The sequence below is a fragment of the Antrostomus carolinensis genome, unplaced genomic scaffold, assembly GCF_000700745.2.
Source record: "Antrostomus carolinensis isolate BGI_N321 unplaced genomic scaffold, ASM70074v2 scaffold14329, whole genome shotgun sequence".
In the NCBI taxonomy this organism is placed as follows: domain Eukaryota; kingdom Metazoa; phylum Chordata; class Aves; order Caprimulgiformes; family Caprimulgidae; genus Antrostomus; species Antrostomus carolinensis.
In genome coordinates, this window is record NW_010339355.1 from 505 (window position 1) to 22134 (window position 21630).

At 36.0% G+C, this 21630-nt stretch overlaps 1 protein-coding gene across 1 annotated transcript in view; it reads left to right on the plus strand.

Annotated features, from left to right (window-relative positions):
* The first annotated feature begins 5043 nt into the window (after positions 1-5043).
* PTPN4 (protein tyrosine phosphatase non-receptor type 4) overlaps positions 5044-21630 on the plus strand; it is a 67075-nt gene continuing 50488 nt past the window's right edge. Inside the window, exons 1-6 of the mRNA XM_010175820.2 lie at positions 5044-5205; positions 11490-11597; positions 16066-16108; positions 16206-16284; positions 20162-20206; positions 20457-20509. Coding sequence (XP_010174122.1) covers positions 5068-5205; positions 11490-11597; positions 16066-16108; positions 16206-16284; positions 20162-20206; positions 20457-20509 — 466 coding nt within the window. The 5' untranslated portion in view covers positions 5044-5067. The remainder of the gene's footprint in view (positions 5206-11489; positions 11598-16065; positions 16109-16205; positions 16285-20161; positions 20207-20456; positions 20510-21630) is intronic.

Genomic DNA, 21630 nt, shown 5'->3' on the forward strand with positions numbered 1-21630 from the left:
AGATTGGATGTCAGGAAATACTTCTTCACTGAAAGGGTTCTCAGGCACTTGGAACGGGCTGTCCAGGGAGGTGGTTGAGTCACCATCCCTGTAGGTGTTGAAAAGACGGGTAGATGGGGTGCTCAGAGATATGGTTTAGTAGTGGACAGGTATGGGTTGGACTCGATGATCTCAGAGTTCTTTTCCAGCCAGGCAATTCTATGGCTCTATGTTGGACCCCAATCAGCAGGTGGACTGCTGTGGAAATACATGGCTGCTGTGGTGCTGAAGTACCAGCTTCTAACCAAATGGAAACCTTCCAGTGCCCGAGCTCCTTAGCTGCTTTGTATTGCCCATCAAAAATGGAATTTCTCATGTCCTTTCATGCACGTGTGCGTATTGTACTGTGCTAAGGTGGTTCTCTGTGTACAGTACACAGTGCAAACTCTCTCTAAAAGAACTCTTTACTTCAAGTCAGCAAATCAGTTGCCCTCTTGGATATATTGTTTCAGCTAATTACCTTCTTAACAAACTACTTATTTATTAAGCTGCTTAAAATGGGTTAGTTTATTGTAAGCCCAGGCAAATTGTCGTTTTACTGTACGCTTTCACATAAAAGAACAGAGGATGCCGAAAATTCACTTGAGAAGCTTCTGTATGCTCTGTAATGCCCTCACCAACCAGTATCACAGGAATGTTCTGCCCTTTGATAGGGAACACTCCCTAGAATTGCTTCATCGCTTGAAACTTGAGCTCAGGCAGGAGATGTGCAACTTACTCCCTCCACAGACCTGAGAGGTAAGTGGAGTTTCATTGCACAAGTTCTGTCCTTCTCCAGTTGCTGTAGCAGCACATGCTTTGCATTATTAAGTCAAGTGCCTAAATATTACGTGCTTAGTGGAAGACACTGAAAAAATATAAGCAGAAACCTTCTTCATATTCAAATATTAATCCAATTTAAATTCAATTTAAATAATCCACTTGCATATATAGAAAGATTTTTAGCGTAAGTGGCCATGGTGCTGTCCATGACATGGATATGCTCACACAGTTGCTTAAATTAACCTACTGTTTAAACCAGTTGTTCTCATACTTTTTTTTTTAAAGTCTCACCTTTTGTCTTTGCTCCAATTTCTTTTGAGGCTGTAGATTTTACTTTGGAGCTTGAAGTCGGTCCTTTATTTGTTCCATACTAACTTTAGCTGTAACATATTTTAGTTTCAGAAGTTTGCAGCCAGTGTAGCTGAATTTCTATCAGTTTTGTCATTTTACGTATCGGTATTTGCTGGAAAATCAGATAGGTGTGATTTATAACCTCCTAAGCACTAGCTAGCCACCTCACTGCTTTGCTGGTGTGTTTTCAAAATGTACAGCAAGAATGGCAGTACATGGTCCAGAGAGATAATATTTTCTGTGCTCCTGTTGGGTGTATTTCTGGAAGACAGGAGTAGTAAAAATATAGATACAGTTCAGGGCCAGTTCTGTTGTAAAACAAGTGTGTCACAATAAGACCAATAATTGCAGGGTCTGTCTATGCCTAACAGCTGTGTCCTTTTTGTACATGCACATACTGATAGAGGTGTAAATATGGGTTGTGTACACAGGGTTGGCCACAAAGGAGTTCTGTGTAATAGCTCTGGCACACCTTAGCAGGACAGTGTTTTTGAGAGATGATGTGATGGTGAAGGCATTTTAACATAATCCCTACACACTTCCATAGTTTCTTTGCTGGCATATGGGGAAAGAGTAACTTTGAATGTGGCTTGCAGAAAATAGTTTAGCTTTTGTTAGACCTTCCTATTACTTTAATGGCTGCTATATTTCCATTTTGTAGAAGTATTTGAAGATTTAAAACATTACACTTAGTTGTAAAACTGTATTCTGTAGTTGCAAAAACCTCTTAGTTTCATGGAAGAAACTTGTCTAGTACAAGATGGTTGCTCAGGCTACTATGTATTATTATATGTGAGACGTGGAATATAATGCTTCATTGCCTAACCTGAAAGTTCAAAACATGATTTCCTAAGTCCATGAAGGAAACATTCATGAATGACTGATGTCCAGCATGGTGTGAATACAAGCTGCACACCAGGAGCTAAAGTCCAGACTGTGGAACAGTATATGAGAAATATCTTTATGTGTGTGCCCTATTGATTTCTTCTTTCCTTAAAGAGAGTGAGAAGGCATTGCCCTTCAGGTGCATGAGCTAGATGAACTGTTGTCCATCTAATATAGCTGGTCCTGCTTCCTTAATGAACTCAAAATACAGTGCCTTCTTTCTTGAATTTGACCGTTTCATTTATGTACATTGAGAAAGACCCAAATCGCTGTCTGTGACTATGCAGTGTTTTTGTTTGGTTGGAGCGAAGATCAACTGTCTTACTGCAGGCTGGGTCTATCGAAGGACACAGTGAATGGTTGCTTTGAAGGATTTTGAGGATCACGGTGGGCAGACTTTCTCCTTGCCTACTCTTAGGAATTTGTTTTTCTGTTTGAATCCCAGAAGTTTCCTGTCTAGTTTAAGACAGTGATGAGGAAGGAAGAATTATTGTCCGTCTTGATCAGCAAATAAGACAAAAATAGGGGAGGGAACAGGAGGCAAAGTTGAGATTTGCCCTTTTGTTCTGGTAAAGCATGATGGTTTCTGGCCTTTAATAAGTCTCTTTTCTGCTGTGAAATTGTGGATTGTTGATTTAGACCCTCCTAGGTCACCACCAAATGGTTTTGTGAGGACTGCAGTACTTACTTGGACGCTAAACGGTTCTACTTTGTGCATCGGTGTTTGTATTCGTAGGAAAGGACTCTCAGATAACCCTGACTGTGTCTTGGTTGATTTGTCACTTATGCAAATCCTTGTAAAATATGCCTGTCAAAGGGTTGTTTCTGTGGTATGGATAAACTGGCTTTAATCAAATTGCATGCTCCTCTGAAACCATCTTTGATTCAGCTCACAGGCTAATACCACTCTAGAGTCTTGGCTGTAGTTACTGGTTGTGTACCTGCACTGATGAAGGTGCTGATCTTCGCAGTATTGTGGCTAGTAAGGTGATGGACTTTTAGGTTGTGTCTATGGCACGTACAGTATTGTTTGTGAAATGTCATGTTGTTGGCTCAGATCACTGGTATTGAGGTTCAATTACCTGTTCTTCTCTGTTAAACGTTTTCTTCTGCCTTTTATTTTTGAGACGCGTAGAAGGCCTAGTGGAAGCAACCTCTTCATGAGGAGTTGTCAAATGTACTTTCTTACTAGGCTTTACTTTGGAGTTTTAATGTTTGTGACACAATTTTTCATTATTTGATCATTACGAGAAAGTCATGAGTCTAGCTTGCAGACAGCAGGTTTATCTGGTGTCTTTATGCTTTCTCAGTTTGTCATGTTGGTTTAGCAGAACAAAGATAAACTTGCTGTTATTCTGCATGAATACAGCATTGCTGTTCTGAAGCCAGAGTGACTGAGTAGCCAAAAAAAAAAAAAAAAAGTGCTGTGTGGTAAGAAAACAAGTGATTTTTATTCTGAAAATGCTGGTTAAGTCAAAACTGAAACATTTTTCAAGGAAGGATTATCATCAAAAAGATTATTTTTTTTTTCTGAGAGGTGTGGTCATGCTGAAAGAGCTGAAGACGTACTCTGGGAGCACAAAATACCTCAAGGACTTCTAGGGCATTAGCTCAGGAGGTTGGCTGAAGGTGGTGGGAAGAAGGTTAAACTCCAAATTCCCAACTTTTCCTGTTACAGGTGGCTTGGATCTTGGTCTTCCACTTTCCCATGAGGGCCTAAGCATCTAAGCTATCAACTGTTTAGAAGGAGATTGATCTTTTATTTGTTATCCCTGTTCATTTGTGTATGTTGGGGCACAGGTATCTCTTGTGATCCAGGCAGACTCTTTAATCACTGCTGGGATGTTTGCTGTCCTCTGCTAAATTCTCCTTTTTCCTCATGATACACACCCACCCTTGTCAAAATAGGAAGCAAACATAAACATTTTTGTGTTCTCCATAATTATTCACAGAATAAGGGAAATAAATAATTTTATATTAAGTTTTGAGAATATCTGGTTTTTTTACTAGTTTTTAAGATATTTTGAGTTTTCTATCTCCATATATTCTCTCCTCCAGTTATGAAACTTTCTGTTTGCTTACGCCCATGTCAACGGATGTAGAAATAGTTTGCTGAGTGTGTAATTAAGTGAATCACAGTCCCTTATCCTGCAAGTACTTGAGAAAGTAACCAGTATTATTGGATAAAGTCATAGCATCAAGTGTGCACACAAGTAGGTTGCTGGACTGGGGTTGTAGGATAATTATTACAATCTTAGTTTTGAAAAGTGAAAGTCATGTTTCAACTCTTGCATTTTATTCAACAGCACTTCGTGCAGGATGTAGACTTCTGTTGGTCACGGTTCCTTGTTTGGAAAATAAGAATTGTTTGTGCTTCCAAACTGAATATGTAAATCCAATCAAATTGACCTAGACAGAAGATTCAACAATGCTAATATTTTTGTTATTGCTGTGTATTCTCATGTCTATTAATTATACAGTGAATACACAGACTTTGCAGAATAATGCATCAAAATCTTTGTGTGTTTGCTGTTCTTTTCTTTGCATGCTTTTTCTCTATAAATCTTTTTGGTGTAGGCATATTTATTTTTTTGCTGTTTTACACTGAAATTAATTACTTAATGGCCTCTAATACTGGGAGCCTAGTAGCCATGGTGCCCAACCATTACAATGTTTTTTTTAAGTGAAAATGGTATTCTAAATCTTAAAAAAAATCCAAACCAACAAACACCACCAAAAAAACACACCAAACCCACAAAACAACCTTAAAATAGGGAGGGAGTGGACAATGGAGAGGAAGTAAAGGACTGGGGATATTGGGATAAGGTTGTGTTGTAATTTGCAAGACGTTATTTTGTTATTGGATACCATGAATTTAGTGCTCATTTTTCTTTTGTCTGTGATGGAGTTTTTTAACAATGGACTTGCTGTGTGTTGACCTTTCTTTGAAGAATGACATTCTTGCATTTGCACTTTTTGATCTTTTTAAATTTTATTTTTGTTTTGCCCAAAGACCCTGTGTGGACAGTAATGACCGCACGTTTCCGATTGCCTGCTGGCAGAACCTACAATGTACGAGCATCTGAGCTGGCACGAGACAGGCAGCATACGGAGGTGGTCTGCAACATTCTTCTCCTGGATAACACTGTACAAGTTTTCAGAGTTAATGTAAGTAACTTATTGTCAATCAGTATCACTGAGCTCGCTTTCCTTTGCTGGACTTGTATGGCCAGAGTTTGACTCTGAAAATAGTGTTGAGTATGGAACAGAAAAGGAAGTTGCATTCAGGCAGGCGTGCTTGTACACGTACGTACTAAGCCACTGTGAACTTAGTCATTCTGGCATCCTCTATAGTACTGATAGAACTTCACTTCAAAATTGAGTACACAAAACATAGCTTAGTATTTTCTTCATGGGCTGAAGTTGTATAGTGGTAATGGAGGGCAGTTATGCCCCCAAATTGAGTGAGAAGTGTGCTGTTGTTTTACTCCACTCTGGTTTTTCCATTTTGAGCATGAGTAAGGTGTAATGGTAACTCTTCTCCTGAGTGTGTAACTAACTGTTCAGTCATGTGTATGATTATATTTGGGTACAGCTAAAGTATCTCTTTGCTTTTTGCTTTTCTCAAATTATATTCTTGTTCTATGATTTCCCTCACTTAGACTCACTACCTTCTAAGGCACTAATGAAGATGGCAGGAAAGAAAATAGGAAGCTGATTGCTGAGGACAGTTACTGGGAGAAGTGAATAATTTTTAGATATGAGCCTGGAATTTAAAATAGGTTATTCATTAGATTTTTCTAATCTGCAATCCTTGATAAAGAGCTAAAATTAAAATGTTCATGATTTTGTACTTATGTTTATACAAGTGCAGCCATTTCTTTCAACTTGTTGAGGAAGAATCCCCACAAACAGGCAAGGACCTCACAAGAAAACATTAAAGCATTTAAAGTGATCTTTGTGCGACAAGAACCAAAATTCAACAGGAGAGAAGCTGTGAGGTGTCCTAGGGCAGGAGAACTCAGCTTTGACTTTCTAAGTTATAGAATTGATGACTTACGTGGAGAAAGGTTGAATATTATGATGGTAAAAGTTACAGGTGGCATGATTATTAAAGTTTTTCAAGAGAAAGTTGAACTTCAGTGAGTGGAATGAAGGATTAGCTTGATGTGAAATAAAGCTGTGGGACTTCAGCTGGGAAGTGGGGGAGAAACTGAAGGAGTGTTTAGTTTGGACTATTTTAATAAGTTGCAATGCTCAGTATTTATATTGGATTCTGATATCCAGTGTTTAGTGAGGATATTGATACATTTTAATGTTTTAGGGCAGATTTGTGAGAGTGGTTGCATTTCTCTGTTCTGTAATCAGGTGGTTAGAGCCTGTGCAGCGTGCAGCTGCCTATCAGAGGAGCAAAATCTCTGTTATCCAGCAAAAATTTGCAAGGATTCAGTGTCGAGTGGCTTAAGATTTAGAGGTAGACCTGGTGATTATGTTTAGATTTTTCAATCAAGATAGAAGGTTTTGGATTGTTCTCTTAAGATATTTTTGTAGTTCATTCAGGTGCTGTGTAACTTTTTGGGACTTCTGAGTAGTTAAGGGCGGAAATTTTGGATGAAGGAGCTGGGGGAGGGACATCCAAAGAATTTAATTTATCAACATCAAGCTTCATTTGCTTTCTGGAATAATTTGTCCTACATACCTTTTCCCTTTTTTCCCCACAATATGTCATTGCTCTTCTATATCTGATCCCTGCTAACAGGTCTATACTGCCTGCCAAAAAGCAGTATATGCAGATGTAGTTGAAGACAAGGCATTAAAAGTGCATGAGAAATTGTAAATGTTGGGTGCTCTGCTTTCACATGCATTAAATATCTGCCTTGCAGAGTTTTGTTTCTTTATAAGAGTTGGCTAAAATAAGGAACAATTGCTGTACAATAGGTATGGGAGGTTATACTTCTTTTTGATCTAGGTGTTCAAAAGCTATATGTTGTTAGAGAATGCCAGTGCTTGTGTAGAGTAGAATCACCAGTTATAAATCCTGCAATGTCGATTGTGTCTCTCCTAAGAAAAAATTATGTAATATGTTCTCCCCACCTCCCTAGTGTACTAAATATTTCAGTTGCATGGATCACGCTTTACTGCATATATAGATCAGCCTGCAAGTTTGTCTATTAAAACTGAGTTTGCAGAATAAAAAGTCTCCTGGTGCTCAATATTTTGATCTCAGGTCTTAGCCTCAATCTGTTTTTTTCAAAAATAGGGAGTAATAAAGCATTCAATCACAGCAAATATATGGCTAACCTACATGGTATACTGATTTTCAGGGTTTATAGCTGTGTTTTACTTTATTGTGGTTGACACAGTACTTGGCAATAAATATTTATGGAATTGTTTTCAAAATAGGAAGAACAAAGATAACATCAAATAAATTAGCAGGGTTTTTTTCTCCTGGTGATTGCTATATGTATTCTCTATGCTAATGATTTTAAAGTGTAATCATCTGGGGTATGCAGCACTGTATTAATAAAAAGCTACTGAAATGCTGTTTCTTCTCTAACCACAAAGTACAGATCACAGACAATGTCTCTTGATGATGTATGTGACATGTCCTAAGTTGACATTTCAACCAACCTTTTCCATTGATCTGCAAAACAGGCGTTCGTTGTGCTGAGCCTTACCTTGTACAGAGCGTAACGAATCAAATCAAATAATCCCTGTGGATTGTAACCCTACAAAAGTTATTTTGGTTGCAAGCAGAAGAATCAATTGTGACTAACCTGTGCATATGTTTGAAGAGTATAAGAAATCCTTTCTATAAAATGCTCTTACCAAATGATAGGACACCTACTTCAACCCCAAAAAGCATACTTCATAGAAAGCATAGCTGAAAGAAGTGAGGATGACTTAATAACATGATCAGGATGATTTGCATTACTGTAAACCTGCTTCTTCAATATCAAATTGCTTTAATTGGTTTTAATAACCCAAAACAAAACAAAAAACCCCCCACACCAACCACCCTGTAATTCTAGAAGTGAAAAATTTCAATAATTTAATTGTCAGCATTACTTAGTTACTTCCCTTTTTACTTTGACCAAAAAAATTAAATAGTCTGCTTCAAAACCTTTGTAAAAACAAGATAACTTTTTGCAAAGCTCAGGTAAGCTGTAGAATGAAAGGAAACAGTAGTGCAGTGCTGGCTGTTGGGGGACCCCCTCGCTTCAGTTGCAGTACAAGCATTGCAGTGAACTGCAAAGTGGGAGGTTCCAGGGGTCTCATTAGTGAGGAACAGCAAAACCTCCCACAGACCTGTGAGCAGCGGGGTGGTCTGACCCCCTCCAAGGAAAGCCCAGGACCTGCCATCCCATTCCTCTGTTGTCAGAAGTCCAAAGTTGTTTGAAGTGGTGCAGCAGCAGTATCTCCTGGTGCTTGCTGCAGATGCGGCTAGTTCTGTAGGTCAGCAACAGAACTAGAATGTCAGTAGTGTAAATGGGGAAGGTTGTGGTGATAGTTGGGAAACACACATTAAATCTATGTAATTGCATATGTTTTGCTAAATTTTCAAACATGCCATTAGAAATTAATGTGTACATATCTAGTGGTGCTAGATGTTAGCCACTGGATGAGAGATACTTCATAGCATGCAGTTAATATGTCATATCTAGTGTTGATGTCAAATTTGTTCTGAAAGGCCAAAACTTGTTAGACGTTTTGCCTCCTGCAGTGACTACTAAGAAACACACATAATGTTCTAATATTCCCATTCAGAAAAAGTGTTGTCAAGTTTTGTATCCAGCTACTGCAGTTTCATGTTAGTTCCCCTTTTTCATATGTTTTTCCATTATTCCCTGTTTTAAGAGGAAATATGTTTTAACTTAAGTATATTTAAGAGGAAAATGTTTAACTTTATCTGTAGGAATAAAGCAAGTTTGGTTTTTTTTGCTAATCCACATTTATTGTTTTTTCTTTTTTGTTAAAAAAAGCAAAAGTAGAAACTTGTTATCATACTTCTTATAATTTATAACAGCTATTCAGTAGTTATGATAATATTACAAATATTCTGGACCTTTCACAACAAGCAGGATTATGACCTTCACCTGCTCTGGCAAGCTGCAACATCATTATATAAATATCAGAGATGGGTTAAACTGAGGTCTGGTTTTACTAGATGCTTATCTTTATTTTGCACAGAGAGTAAAACATTGTGATCAAAACAAATGCTTCAAGTTGAAACTAGTCTTCGCTTACCAAATTTGCTGCTCTGCCCCAGGAGAAATACCTTCCTTGTGGTCGTGAAATGATGTTCTGTGTTACTAAATTCAAACTGATCAGCAAGTTCTAAGCATTTTCGTTAGGAAACATCTATTTGGATATTTAAGAAACAGTAAAAATTCTCAGGTTTAGATTGGGAAAAAGCTACAGAACTGATATTTGCATGTTGTTTAAAGTAACATGTCAGCTGTGGTAAACATAACTTGAGTTCCAAACATGTACCATTTTCTGATAGTTACTGTCACCAGTTCTTAGTTCGAGTTCTGATTTAAATCTACATGGGGAAAAATGCCAAGAAGCAATTAGTGTTGCTATGTAATTTTAAAATTTGTTTTATTTGCTGCAGAAATTGTACTGATTACTGGTTTATTTCAAAATCTATCAGAAACTCCTAATTTAGGAAAAATGAAAGTTACTCTTTGAATTGTACATAAAAACTGCCTTATGCATTTATACTATTGTGTATTTATTATGTTAACATCTGTTTTTTTCTTTACTTGTTTTTAGTTCTTGGAAAGTAAATTTTTCAGTAGTGAACTTTTTAAAAATGGTGCTCCTACTGGCTCTTCATTTCATTAAACATCAAGAAATTTTCTCTGTATGCTTTCAAAATTTTTTTTGTGTGATCTTTCAAAGTAAATATAATAATACTTAGATCACTTTAACTTAACCAAATTTATATGGGACCTGAAATATATTCCTTAGGTAATTTCAACTTAAAAAATAAAAAAATCATAGCTGTGGCTATGATTTTCCTGCTGGGATCATTTCAAGCATAACTTGTTGATAACTATTTTCCAGGTTTTTTTATTATTATGTAATAAATTATCAAACTTCTTGGAATTTTTATCCCCCAATAAATGATTTTGACAGTTTATGCAACTTCAGTGTAATTTCAGCTAACCAAAAAAATGAGTTTTGATAGGATGCTCTTAGATGTTAAGAAATGTCTTAATGTGACTTGTAGATTTTTCTCATCTGTGAATATTAATGAAATTCTTGCAACCTTCTTCTGACTTTTTAGTTATATACTTCTGTTCTAACAGCTGTAAAATTAAACTTTTGTATTATCTCTATGAGAAGTGAGGTCGTTTGGGAGCAGAGCAGCAGGCTTTTTTGTTTTAAAACTTTAAAAATATCTTATTGCCTACAGTAAACAAGGCAAGATGTGTTAAATCCACTGTAGCATCAATAATACTTGGCACCTAGAAGATTCTTAGAAGCTTCCTTGGTGCCAGAGAAGTAGAAAATCTGGGTGGAAAATGTATCAGTCATCTCTTTCATCATTTCTTCTGTTGACAATTGTTCTTGCAGACTTTTTCCTTGTCTTTTGTACTTGAAGAAGTTATCACACTTTAACTTCTTTGGGAAACTCCCTTCAGATTTCACCGAATGTATTTACTGAGTCCTGTCATAATGGCACACTCAGTGTTTCAATAACTGTGTTGGTAGTATTTTCAGGTTAGGCAATAAATTACGAGGTGCCAGAAACTATAGATTCTTTTTATATAATTTTGTGGGCAAGGTTTATCCCTGTAGTAGAAATCAAGTTTCTTCACTTGTTTCTGAAAAGCAATGTTACTGTTATTCAGTTCGTTTGAATTAGTTAATTTCGAGTGAAGCAGTATCTTTGAGAGAATGCATTTAAATAACACTTCTCAGATATTTGGCTGCTTCAGCTGTCTGTGCTGTTTAACTTTGGAAAGGTTTTCAGTGTGCTGGTTCATTTAGATTCAGGAATAGATTTTCAGATAAAATAAGAATAACTTCTACAGACCTGTACTTTTAAATTCAGTGACCCTCACAAGGCTACAAAAGAGGACTACATCCTAGTCCTCTTTTCCCTGTTCCCTTTGCCCTGTCACCTTTCCCCTTTTATTTGGTATTCTTTTTAAGTATCAAATTTATCAAATTAATGGCTTTCAGGAATAATTGTGTAGCTAGCTGAGAAATAAGAAACTCTTACTGTCAGAAAATGACAAAAGAGGAAGAATAATTCCTTACTTATGTTTAAATAAGAGATGAAGGTTGTTTAAAAATAGGGGGATGCACTTAATGATATTTAAAATTTAGGCTGCTGAGCACATCTGAAGAAATGTGTGTGTGCTCTGCCCACCTGAAGTCTGTATGTCCGATTATATATTTGTTCATTAAACAATATATGTATTTGTTCTCTGCAGAAACATGATCAGGGACAAGTTCTGTTGGATGTAGTCTTCAAGCATCTCGATTTGACAGAGAGAGATTACTTTGGTTTACAGTTGGCTGATGAATCTACTGATAACCCTGTAAGTTGACTCTGTTCTATAAATATGATTTTATAATTCATAATAATGTTCATCATCCTGCTCTGTGTCATTGTAAAGAGAAGTAAATAGAAGCCACTGCAATGTTGTGCCATCTTCTCCAGCTGTGTCAGTTGAGTGGGTCAGTATCACCTTGCAGTTATGGTAAAACTAAATGTTCATAGTTAGACGTTTGGAATAAAATGTTGATATTTGTGTTTAGAAATAATACCTTAAAAGGTCAGTTGGGATAAGAGATAGAAACTTATACTTCTTTCCCCCTTCCCCTTCGGGGTTTTTAGATTGTCCTGTATGGCGTTTTTGTTTCTAGACCTGGTGGGTCTTTTAGTAGCGCTTCGTATAGTCCACTATCTAACAAGGGCTGTCAGCTCATCACCTTAACAGGAAGAGGAAGACACTCCTTTGAAAATTAGTGTTTGTAATAGTTCATGTACTTTAACTGAAAGTAAATTCCATAGGACTGAAACTTTGTAAATCACTTTATAATTCACCAGTAGAAATGAATAGATCCGGCTGTAATGTTCAGTGGCTGAAATAGTTATATCTCTGGTGTTGAGATCATGATTGCTTGAAGAATACTTCTTGAATACTTTCATTTATAGGTATCAAATGTTCAATACTTGTTTTAAACTGCAATTTGACTAAGTATTATTCCTTATAATACAGTTCTTACCTAATTCCCATTATATGCCTTTCACAGTGATGGAGTCTAAATTTATCTACCAACTTGTGTGTCAAAAGCAATTTTTGTTCACAAAATGTGCAGAATGTGATCTATAGAGATAAGTGACACTGTAAAGTGTTAATCATTCAGTCACTAAGGTGAATTTCGGAAGACAGTGCGACTTTCTCTGTTAAGTGCAGATTTGGTCTACTATTATTTTACCATTAAGAGTGATTGTTCTAAATAGAAGGGATACTTTTTTTATCGTACTAAGAGGTTGGAGTTTTTTCTTTTTACTTATTTTAATGTCTTTTTTAATGTAGAAGAAGAAGAAAGAAGTCACAATACAGCCATAAATTTTCTTCTGCCTGAACTACTTCTGCGTTTCTTTTTTCTCGAGAGCAAATTATTCTTAATTATATTATTTTTCTAGATTCTAGTAACATTAAGATTATTAATATGAATAAACCTTATCCTAGCAAAAACCAGGACAGCTGTATAGCGCAGTTATAGAACAAAGTTTTCTTTTGTAACTTTGTGGATAGTTCTGTTAAGACATTGTTAAGTTGGCCTAATTTAATCTTTTTATTCTAAACTTTGTTTCCATGCTGAAAAGACACAAGTATGCTGTAGAACAGGCTGAATTATTTTTCAGTTTTGTTTTAGAAGTATTTAATTGAATATCACTCATTATTTTACTCAACATTCAGAAATTTATAGTATTTCTCATTCTCATTTATCTGTCTTTCCAAGGCCTAGAACTCTAAGCTCTCTTTTTAGTTTATCTGTCTGGAAGCAGCTGAACCCAACACTGTAACAGAAGAATCTGACCAAGAGTTAGTCTAAAAGAAGAATGACTTCACAGCTATTTGATATAAGCACATGCTTTAAAGGTTTAGTGTTCTTCAACTTCTAAATATTTTGGCTTTTCAGCATGTATCTAGTTGCCATGAAAACAATGTGTCAGAGCTAAATAGAAATGTTACAAATATTAGTCATATAAGCTTGAAGGATTCATGGCTTTGAATAATTTTAGTTTTTTTATATCAGTTTACTTTTACACTGGGTTTATTTGGACAAAGAAAACATATTGGATTAACAAGTATTCCAGTTACTTGTGAAATAACACAGCAGAATATTACTCAGATATAGTCAATGCGGCAGGAAATAAAGATGATGGTGAAAAGGGGTTTCTGCTAATTGAGTGTGAAATCTCCGTCATTGTGCCTAAACGTGGATTTCATAAACTTCACAAGCTCTATATTTTTGTATAATACTAATGCCACAGTAAAAGTCAATGCAAGAAAGCATTGATGCTGTGTACAGCTGGAGTGGTGTCTTTGGCTCGGGTCTTGGCTGTGGATGCCTGGAGCAATGCTGAGAAGGGGATATTGGGGCACAGTGGGAGTGAGGGTGCAGCAAAAACTGTCAGTGTGGGTCCTGGCGTGCCCTTGGCAGGATGGACCGAGGCAGGGATTGTTGCTGGGGGAAGAGAGAATACAGAAATGACATTCCAAGGAACTGGGGTGCAAACTTCATGGATCACCAAATAAATCTACCTGCCTCTCAGACTTACCGGGTTGTAAATGGGATGACACATCTTGCTAGCAGCAAGCAACCTTGATTCATAAAGTTTTAGTACTTTTGCCTAAATCCTCTCAGCTTCAGCTTCTTTACAATATTAAGTGGTTTAACCCTCTGCAGTTTCCAAGAGAGAAAAATCACCTTTTGCATTTGGATCCAATGATCCAAGAAAGACACGGACCTGTTAGAATGAGTCCAGAGGAGGCCATGAGGATGATCCGAGGGCTGGAGCACCTCTCCTATGAGGACAGGCTGAGAGAGTTGGGGCTGTTCAGCCTGAAAAAGAGAAGGCTCCAGTGACACCTTCTAGTGGCCTTCCAGTACCTGAAAGGGGCCTACAAGAAAGCTGGGGAGGGACTTTTTACAAAGGCAGGTAGTGATAAAACAAGGGGAAATGGCTTTAAACTGAAAGAGGGGAGGTTTAGATTAGATATTAGGAAGAAATTCTTTCCTGTGTGGGTGGTGAGACACTGGCACAGGTTGCCCAGAGAAGCTGTGGCTGCTCCTCCCTGGAAGCGTTCAAGGCCAGGTTGGATGAGGCTTTGAGCAACCTGGTGGAAGGTGTTGGAACTGGATGATCTTTAACTTCCAACCCAAACCATTCTATGATTCTATATACCACTTGAAAACATGGATACTGCCTGTTAAACACGGTTCAAAAAAAAGTTATGCTTCTGTGGTTTGGACTATGCTAGTACATATCAAATTGATCTTTACAACCAGAAGAAAATGTAAATGCAAGCTTTTCTGCTAGGCATTTCAATTCCAGGTTTTCTGGATTAACTGTAATCTTAACATTTCCCACAACAACAACAACAAATTGGAGGATTATCGGTCAGGTCTGTGCATTTATCAGATATTTTGGATCATAACCCAAGTTTACCCAAGTATCTTTCACCATTTTTTTGAAAGATTCTTGTATAAAATTCATGCATATACCTGGCTGGAGAGCCCTTTCTTAAGCCCCTCTACATTTTAGTCTTCAAAGTTCATTCATCCTGTGTGAGGTTGTTTTTGTTTTTGTTTTTGTTTTTTTTTTTTAAATCATCATAGGTATAACATGGTATCAGACAGTCTCTTTAGTTCTTCTTAAGTCATCCAGTACAAGGATACAGCATTTGGTTGTAGTCATCATTATTTGTTATTCCCAATGAATAAAATGACTCACAACTAACTTCAGATCCATAGTGTGTTTCAGATAGCTCAGGTACCTCTGTGCCTCCTCCCTCACATGAAAAAGATAAAAAGCCCTGTGATAAAGGTGAGGTAGTTAGATGCATATCAGCTCTACAGGGTTAGATCTCCATCACTTCCTGGGAACTGTGGCCATATAACCGTTTTCCTGAGGCTTGTGGGCTTGCATTGCAAGGCAGGATGAGGAATCGAACAGTATTTATAACAAAAGAAAGATTTATGAGTTCACTGAACAACACTGGTATGTGCAGAGTCTGCTGGAATGGCTTAAACATTTTTTATGTCTTTCCAGAGAACCATACTTCCTTCTGAGATTTGCAGCATTGATTCTTAAAAAGATCTGTCTGTACTTCCCCACAAGAGTGTTCTCCCGTAGAAATGATAAAGATTGGGTGCCGTTTGCTGAAATTGTTTTGTAGTCCTTAATCCAGTAAGCTGAGTGCTGAGCCCCTGGTTTCCAGAATCCCAATTAGTGACTTACCAGAGCTGACACGCAGGCTGACAAATTGAAGAGAATCTGTGAGCCGGTGGGATCGCTCCCTGGATGTGTCAGACCTGCAAAATGCAGAGTCAAAAACTGGAACTAGCTTAAGCAAATTAACTTCTGAATTGGGTAAATAGCCTGCTTGTAGCTCTTCATTGCCACAGTTAGTTCACCTCAGATAATCAGTTTAGAGGGTAGCTGAAGATTGTTAAACACACCATGGTTGAGTTCTAACCTCTCTCAGGCTTGTGTGACAATCATAGAACCAAGTCATAGTCCAGTTAGCACTGCAGGAGGCGGGTATCTGGACAACAGAGGTTAATCTCAAGAGAAGAAGGACAAGAACAACTGTTCATAATAATGTTGGTGTCTTTCCAGAATCAGTAAGAAGACTTTGTATACCAGTAAGTCATTTTGGTAAAAGACAAAAAGTGATGGAAAAGCAACAGTTACTTGCTGTATAAGGCTATAATTTGTACTTTTTTGTTTCTCTAAAGTTGGTGTTATAATTTGTCTCTTTCCAGAGGTGGCTGGATCCAAACAAACCTATCAGGAAACAATTAAAAAGTGAGTACATGTATGTATTTGGTCAATTCATATATCATTATTGTGCTGTTTTTCCAGGGTACCTTGATTAATTAGAAATAACTTTTCTTAACCATAGGAGGATCTCCTCACAGTTTGAACTTCAGAGTTAAGTTTTTTGTAAGTGACCCAAACAAGCTCCAAGAAGAATATACAAGGTAGGTCTAGTTAATTAACCAATAAAACATTTTTCTAGAAGGCTTATGTTTAAGGGGAAAATGGTCATTAATTTTTTTTTAGGTATAACATGGAAATTTTCTTTTAAATACTTTGTCATATGTGCAAGCTTCTAATTTTTGCCTAATAATTACAGATATGAACTGTGCAGTTGCACCAAATCAATATAACAAAAAGCTTCTGTGAATAAATTTCCAAATTTATATGCAAAGTGAAGTAACTACACGAAGAAAATACTACCAAGTAGAAAAAGAAAAGGGAAAATAGAGAAGAGAGGAAAAACTTAATCCCACTATTCACCAATGAGTACAATTTAATTTTATCTTTACTTGTATTCTCCTTTGTGATTAAAAAAATTCCTGAGCTTTCTGCATTTTTTCTTGATTTCCCCCACCCCCGCCCCCAATTTTCTGCTTGACACTAATAAAATTAATCTCTGTTTGTATGGTTGTAGTTGTTGTTTGAAGCATGTAAGCTTATTTTGACAGCAGTGTATTGAAGTCTGTTGAAGAAAATGCTCAGTGTGAATCAAGATAGGAGGCTTGTGAGTTGCAATTAGTCCCTGAAGAAATGCCTCAAATTTTCAGTATTCTTAATTAGTTCTGGTCCTCTACATAACTGGCATGATTTGACAGATTGGAATTTTTGGATGTCAGCCATTCTGAAAACACGTCAGCCTCATTCAAAAAACAATATTTAAATTATTAAAGTTAGCTTTAGAAACGTAAGTACCAAAACTGTGAAAATTTGAGTCCACATTTGTTTATAATTTCTTCTGATTTGTCATATTTTGGACAAAATTTTGCACATATCTGTGCAGCCAGAATTTAATAAAACGAGTCTCAGGGATCCTGGATCAGGCTTTGTTTTACTGAAATATTTACTCTGAGAACATTTTGCAATTTACTGTATCTGAATAATGAAAAAAGTGTTATTTGAATTAAAGGACAATATGTAATATTCCTAATGAGATGGAAAAACCAGTAAATATTGATCAATATGAAATAATCAGTGAAGAAAAGGAGAACTATTTACTTTAAATGTTATACTGTAAATACAAAGCTTAAATACAGCATCCTTTTAGGTGAGAAATAATGTATGAATGCTGTATCTAGGTCAGCTCTGCCTTTTTTGATAATAGGCCTAATTGCCCCTGAGAAAACTTGTTTGTATTTAGAATTATTATAAAGAGAGAGTTATTATCTATGGGATTTTTTGGAGTGAAGTTAGGATGCCATGTCACAAATATGGGGTCCTGTCATGTAATCAGTATTCACCCCTTAAAAAAGAAAAACAAAGCGCAGTCTTCTGACAATTCCAGCTCAAGCTGAGACTTTTCAAAGATGCTCAGTTTTTATAAATGAAAACAGGAATGAGTCAACATGTAAGACAGCATGAATGGACATCAGGAAAGGGTTCAGTGCAGGCTTGTATCTTATTAGACCTCTGTGAATTCATGTGAGGGAGGCAGGTTATGAATGCCCTGGGTCAGGAAAGGTCAGCAGGAGCTCAGCTCATGTTGGAAAGTTTAGCTTTAGGATCTTGTCTTGGTAGGAAATGGAGCTTCATTAGTTCTGCTCATGGCAGAAAGACTTGCTTATTAAAGTTGACTCTAGTTAGCAATAGTTCTGTCTTATCTTTTTCTAGTGATATATATGTGGGTGTGTATATAAATATATATATATATGTATAAAGATGATTAAAACATTGTAATGCAATGCCACCTTCCTTGTTTTAGCTGAATTTATTGTGAAGGCTTTTTCAGATCTACATTGCTAAAGCTTCTATTGATTTCCCATTTTGCTCAATAATATGTGAGGCTTCCATGTTCAAACTGGGGTGGTTAGCTAATGAGCAATTAACTTCACTGTTTACTGAAAACAGTGGACAGAAAACTAACTCTGCTTGGTGGTCCTTAATCATGAGGTTCCTTTAAGTACCATTTCTAATAAAGCATTACACTAAAACAAAATAAAATTAAGCTGCAGCTGCACATACAGAATGTTTTTGACCCACATTTTTGCAGCCATAAATGTTTACAGGAAAAATAGGGAAAAATTATTTGTTCAGTATATTTGTGAAGAGATGCTCAAGCCAAGTGTGAAGCATATCCTTTTAATATATAAATAAATGTAACTTGTCATTTATCGCTTTTTGACAGGTAAAGAAATTTTACTTTATCTGTCTATTTTTTATCTCAATATACATTTTAAGTGGAAAGCAAAAAAGTATTTGGAGGTCTCTAAAGCCTGGCTAATGGCTCTGTTTAAACTTCTTGAGGTTAATACCTTAAGCTAAGCTTCTTGTCTTTCTGTTCAGTCAAAGAACCTCTAGATGGTTTTGTAGGAGTTGAGCACGTGGGCTGACATCTTTGCTTGTCAGTTCGCAAGTGTTTTCCCTCATTTTCTTTCAAATATGGAATATTTTACCTTTCCACTATATTGAGCTTGTAAATGATCGTATTTCTGTGTGTACATTTGTATAAGTTTGTGGAAGTCTTTAAAGTGGTAGTTCATCCACTTTTTGAAGACTACACTATTTTTTGAGAAGTCGTGTTATGTGTGATAAAGTGATAAATTTTGTTTTTAATTTCTTAGTATAAGTTAATATTAGGAAATCCTCAATGTTTGGTTTCAATCAAACTTAAACTAGGTGTTTTTGATTTTCTAATGTAGGATATCCCAAAACAGAATAAACTTCTAAGACAGCAGGATGTTTAAATTTGCCCCTCAGTGGAACTTTTTTTTTTTAATCAAAAGTCATTAGTGTCTAAATTCTACAGCTGCTTTTATGCCCTGTTATAAGGGATTTTTGCTGTAAGTTTAAGCTTGTGCTAACATCCTGCCATCTCAGTAAGTCTTGTTTGTTACCTCACTTCAGCCTCCACTGACACAGAGGTTGATAGCAGGTGTGATTTGCCACTTGATATAAACATTTATGCTTCTCTGAAATTGTCTAAAACCTTTGAGTGAAATATGAAGGAACTAAATTGAATGAACAAAAAATTCATTCTGGGACATTAACAAAATATTTAGGTTTTGTTGGAGAAGCAAAGGAAGTAATTTAGATGGATATCTGTTAGCAGTTTCAGGTTTGTTGGGGTTTTTAAGTCATAGTTTTTTCTGCTGCCACTGTATGATGGGAAATAGTTCTTGTTTTAAAGTGTTCATCTGTTCCTTTTGCTGTTTCCATCTCCTTCCTGACTTGAAAGGCTGGGCATGAGAAGACTAGATGAACTTCTTAAACAAACCTGTTTCACATCATAATTAAAGAAAACTTCAGATGTTCAAGGGAAGTCAGTTGGAAGGTGTTTGACATAATAGAATCCACAACCTGTATTTAAGAATGTAACTCCAAAAAACTAAGAGTAATTCTTTTAATTTAAATGAAAGTAGAGTGATAAAAAAATACCCTATGAGAAGAAATTAATTTTATCTACAAATCATTTGTATTAAGGTACCTCCATACACAGATGTGAACTTCAGATTTCATTGCAATATTGAATAGTTCTGTTGTTCACATTCATTCATCATGAAGGCACTTCTTGTTCCTTCTTTTAAACTTTAAGTTCAGCATAAGTACTGGCAAATGAAATGGGTAGAATGTGAAATTTGCAGCCTTTTAGTGAAATATAACGTAGAACTTCATAGCCTGTAACTAGTTTAATTTAAAAAGTTGTATTATTATTTTACTAATCACAGTTTAATTTCCTTTCCATAGGAATTTAAGAAATAGCATGCAAAATGTCAAGTTTTAGTTTTGTGCTAACTGAAAGCAAAATACATTAAATTGATGACAAATTATTATATAATTTTATTTTTCATTATAATGTTGTTTGTTTTTTGGTTTTTTAATAAGGTACCAGTATTTTTTGCAAATTAAACAGGACATTCTTACTGGAAGGTAAGACATTTTTGTTCTGTTAAATATTAAATGCAACTTTGGTTGAGAAAAAGTTAATGGTGAGGGATTTTACCTGCAAAAATAAAAATATGTTTAAAATAAATTACTGTTTATGCAAGCAGAAGTGTTTGTAATGATATCTATCCAATTTGTTCATAGACTATGAAAGATTAGGCTTTTCAAAATAACCAAATTTCGTATGAAATATGTAATTTTGTTTGTTTCTCATTTTAAAAACAAAACAAAACAGATTGCCCTGTCCTTATAATACTGCTACTCTTCTGGCTTCCTATGCTGTTCAATGTAAGTATAATTAGTATACTTGTACATTTTAGTACTGAAATATATAAAAAGTACTGTTGATTAGTTTCTTAAGAATGTAGTTTGTATAGCATTAAATTGTGATGTTTGTGGTCATGATGCTACTTTTCTCATGATTAAGGAATCACGGTTGGTTTTTCTCCCCTAGCATGTTTTTCTGAATTAGATACAGAAAAAATACTGTTAACACTCTCTGCTTTCCTTCTTTAAACTCATGCAGTTAAAAAAAAACACCCCAAACAACCCTTTGGTATTTCTCGGTATTCTGCAATGTGGGGTTGGGTTTTTTTCTTGAGAATGATGCTAAAGCATTTTTTTGACACTTAAACTTATTTTAACCTGCCATAGAGTGAACATCCAAATAAATTTGGAAAAGGGAGTTCTGGTTATATCTAGCGAAAAAGTTCAGTACCCATGTTGTCAGTTTTAAGCCATCCTAGTGAGTAGGAAAGTGTTGAAAACTGATATTTAGTCCTCTTCCTCTCTCCCTGTTTTCCTTCATAAACTTAAATTGTTCAGTGGAAAAACATAACCAACAAAACACACACGCTGACACCAACCAACCAAGAGACTGTTCACTTAGTTCTTGAAACTTGTGATTGTCAGAAATTCAGTTATATAAGCAATCCTCATATATCCATCTACATTTGTGTGTTTTTCTGCTAGAAAAGATACTTATATATACTTTTAGTACCATGTATAGAATCAAAGAGTAGTTTGAGTTGGAAGGGACCTTCAAAGATCACCTAGTTCTAAACCCACTTTTTAATATCAGAGAAATAGTGTCCATGTTAATCTTTTCAGGGGAAAAAATGTGTAGTGATATTAGTGTAATTTTTTCTGCATAGTTTTGATAAGTGGTCACCTTTTTCCAGAGCAATTGCTCTTAAACAAAACTCCCAAACTCCAACTATTTGGAAATAGACATGTATGGCAAGTGCTGTCATGCCTTAGGGATTTGTCTTAGAGGAGATAAAGTATTTGACAATGAAGCAGGCACTTTGAAAAATTTATAACATTTTAAGCTTTTGAGAATGCAATAAGTTTATTTTTCAAATATTGTAAAAGTGGTGGGTCTGTGCGTTGTAGTTACATTTATAGAT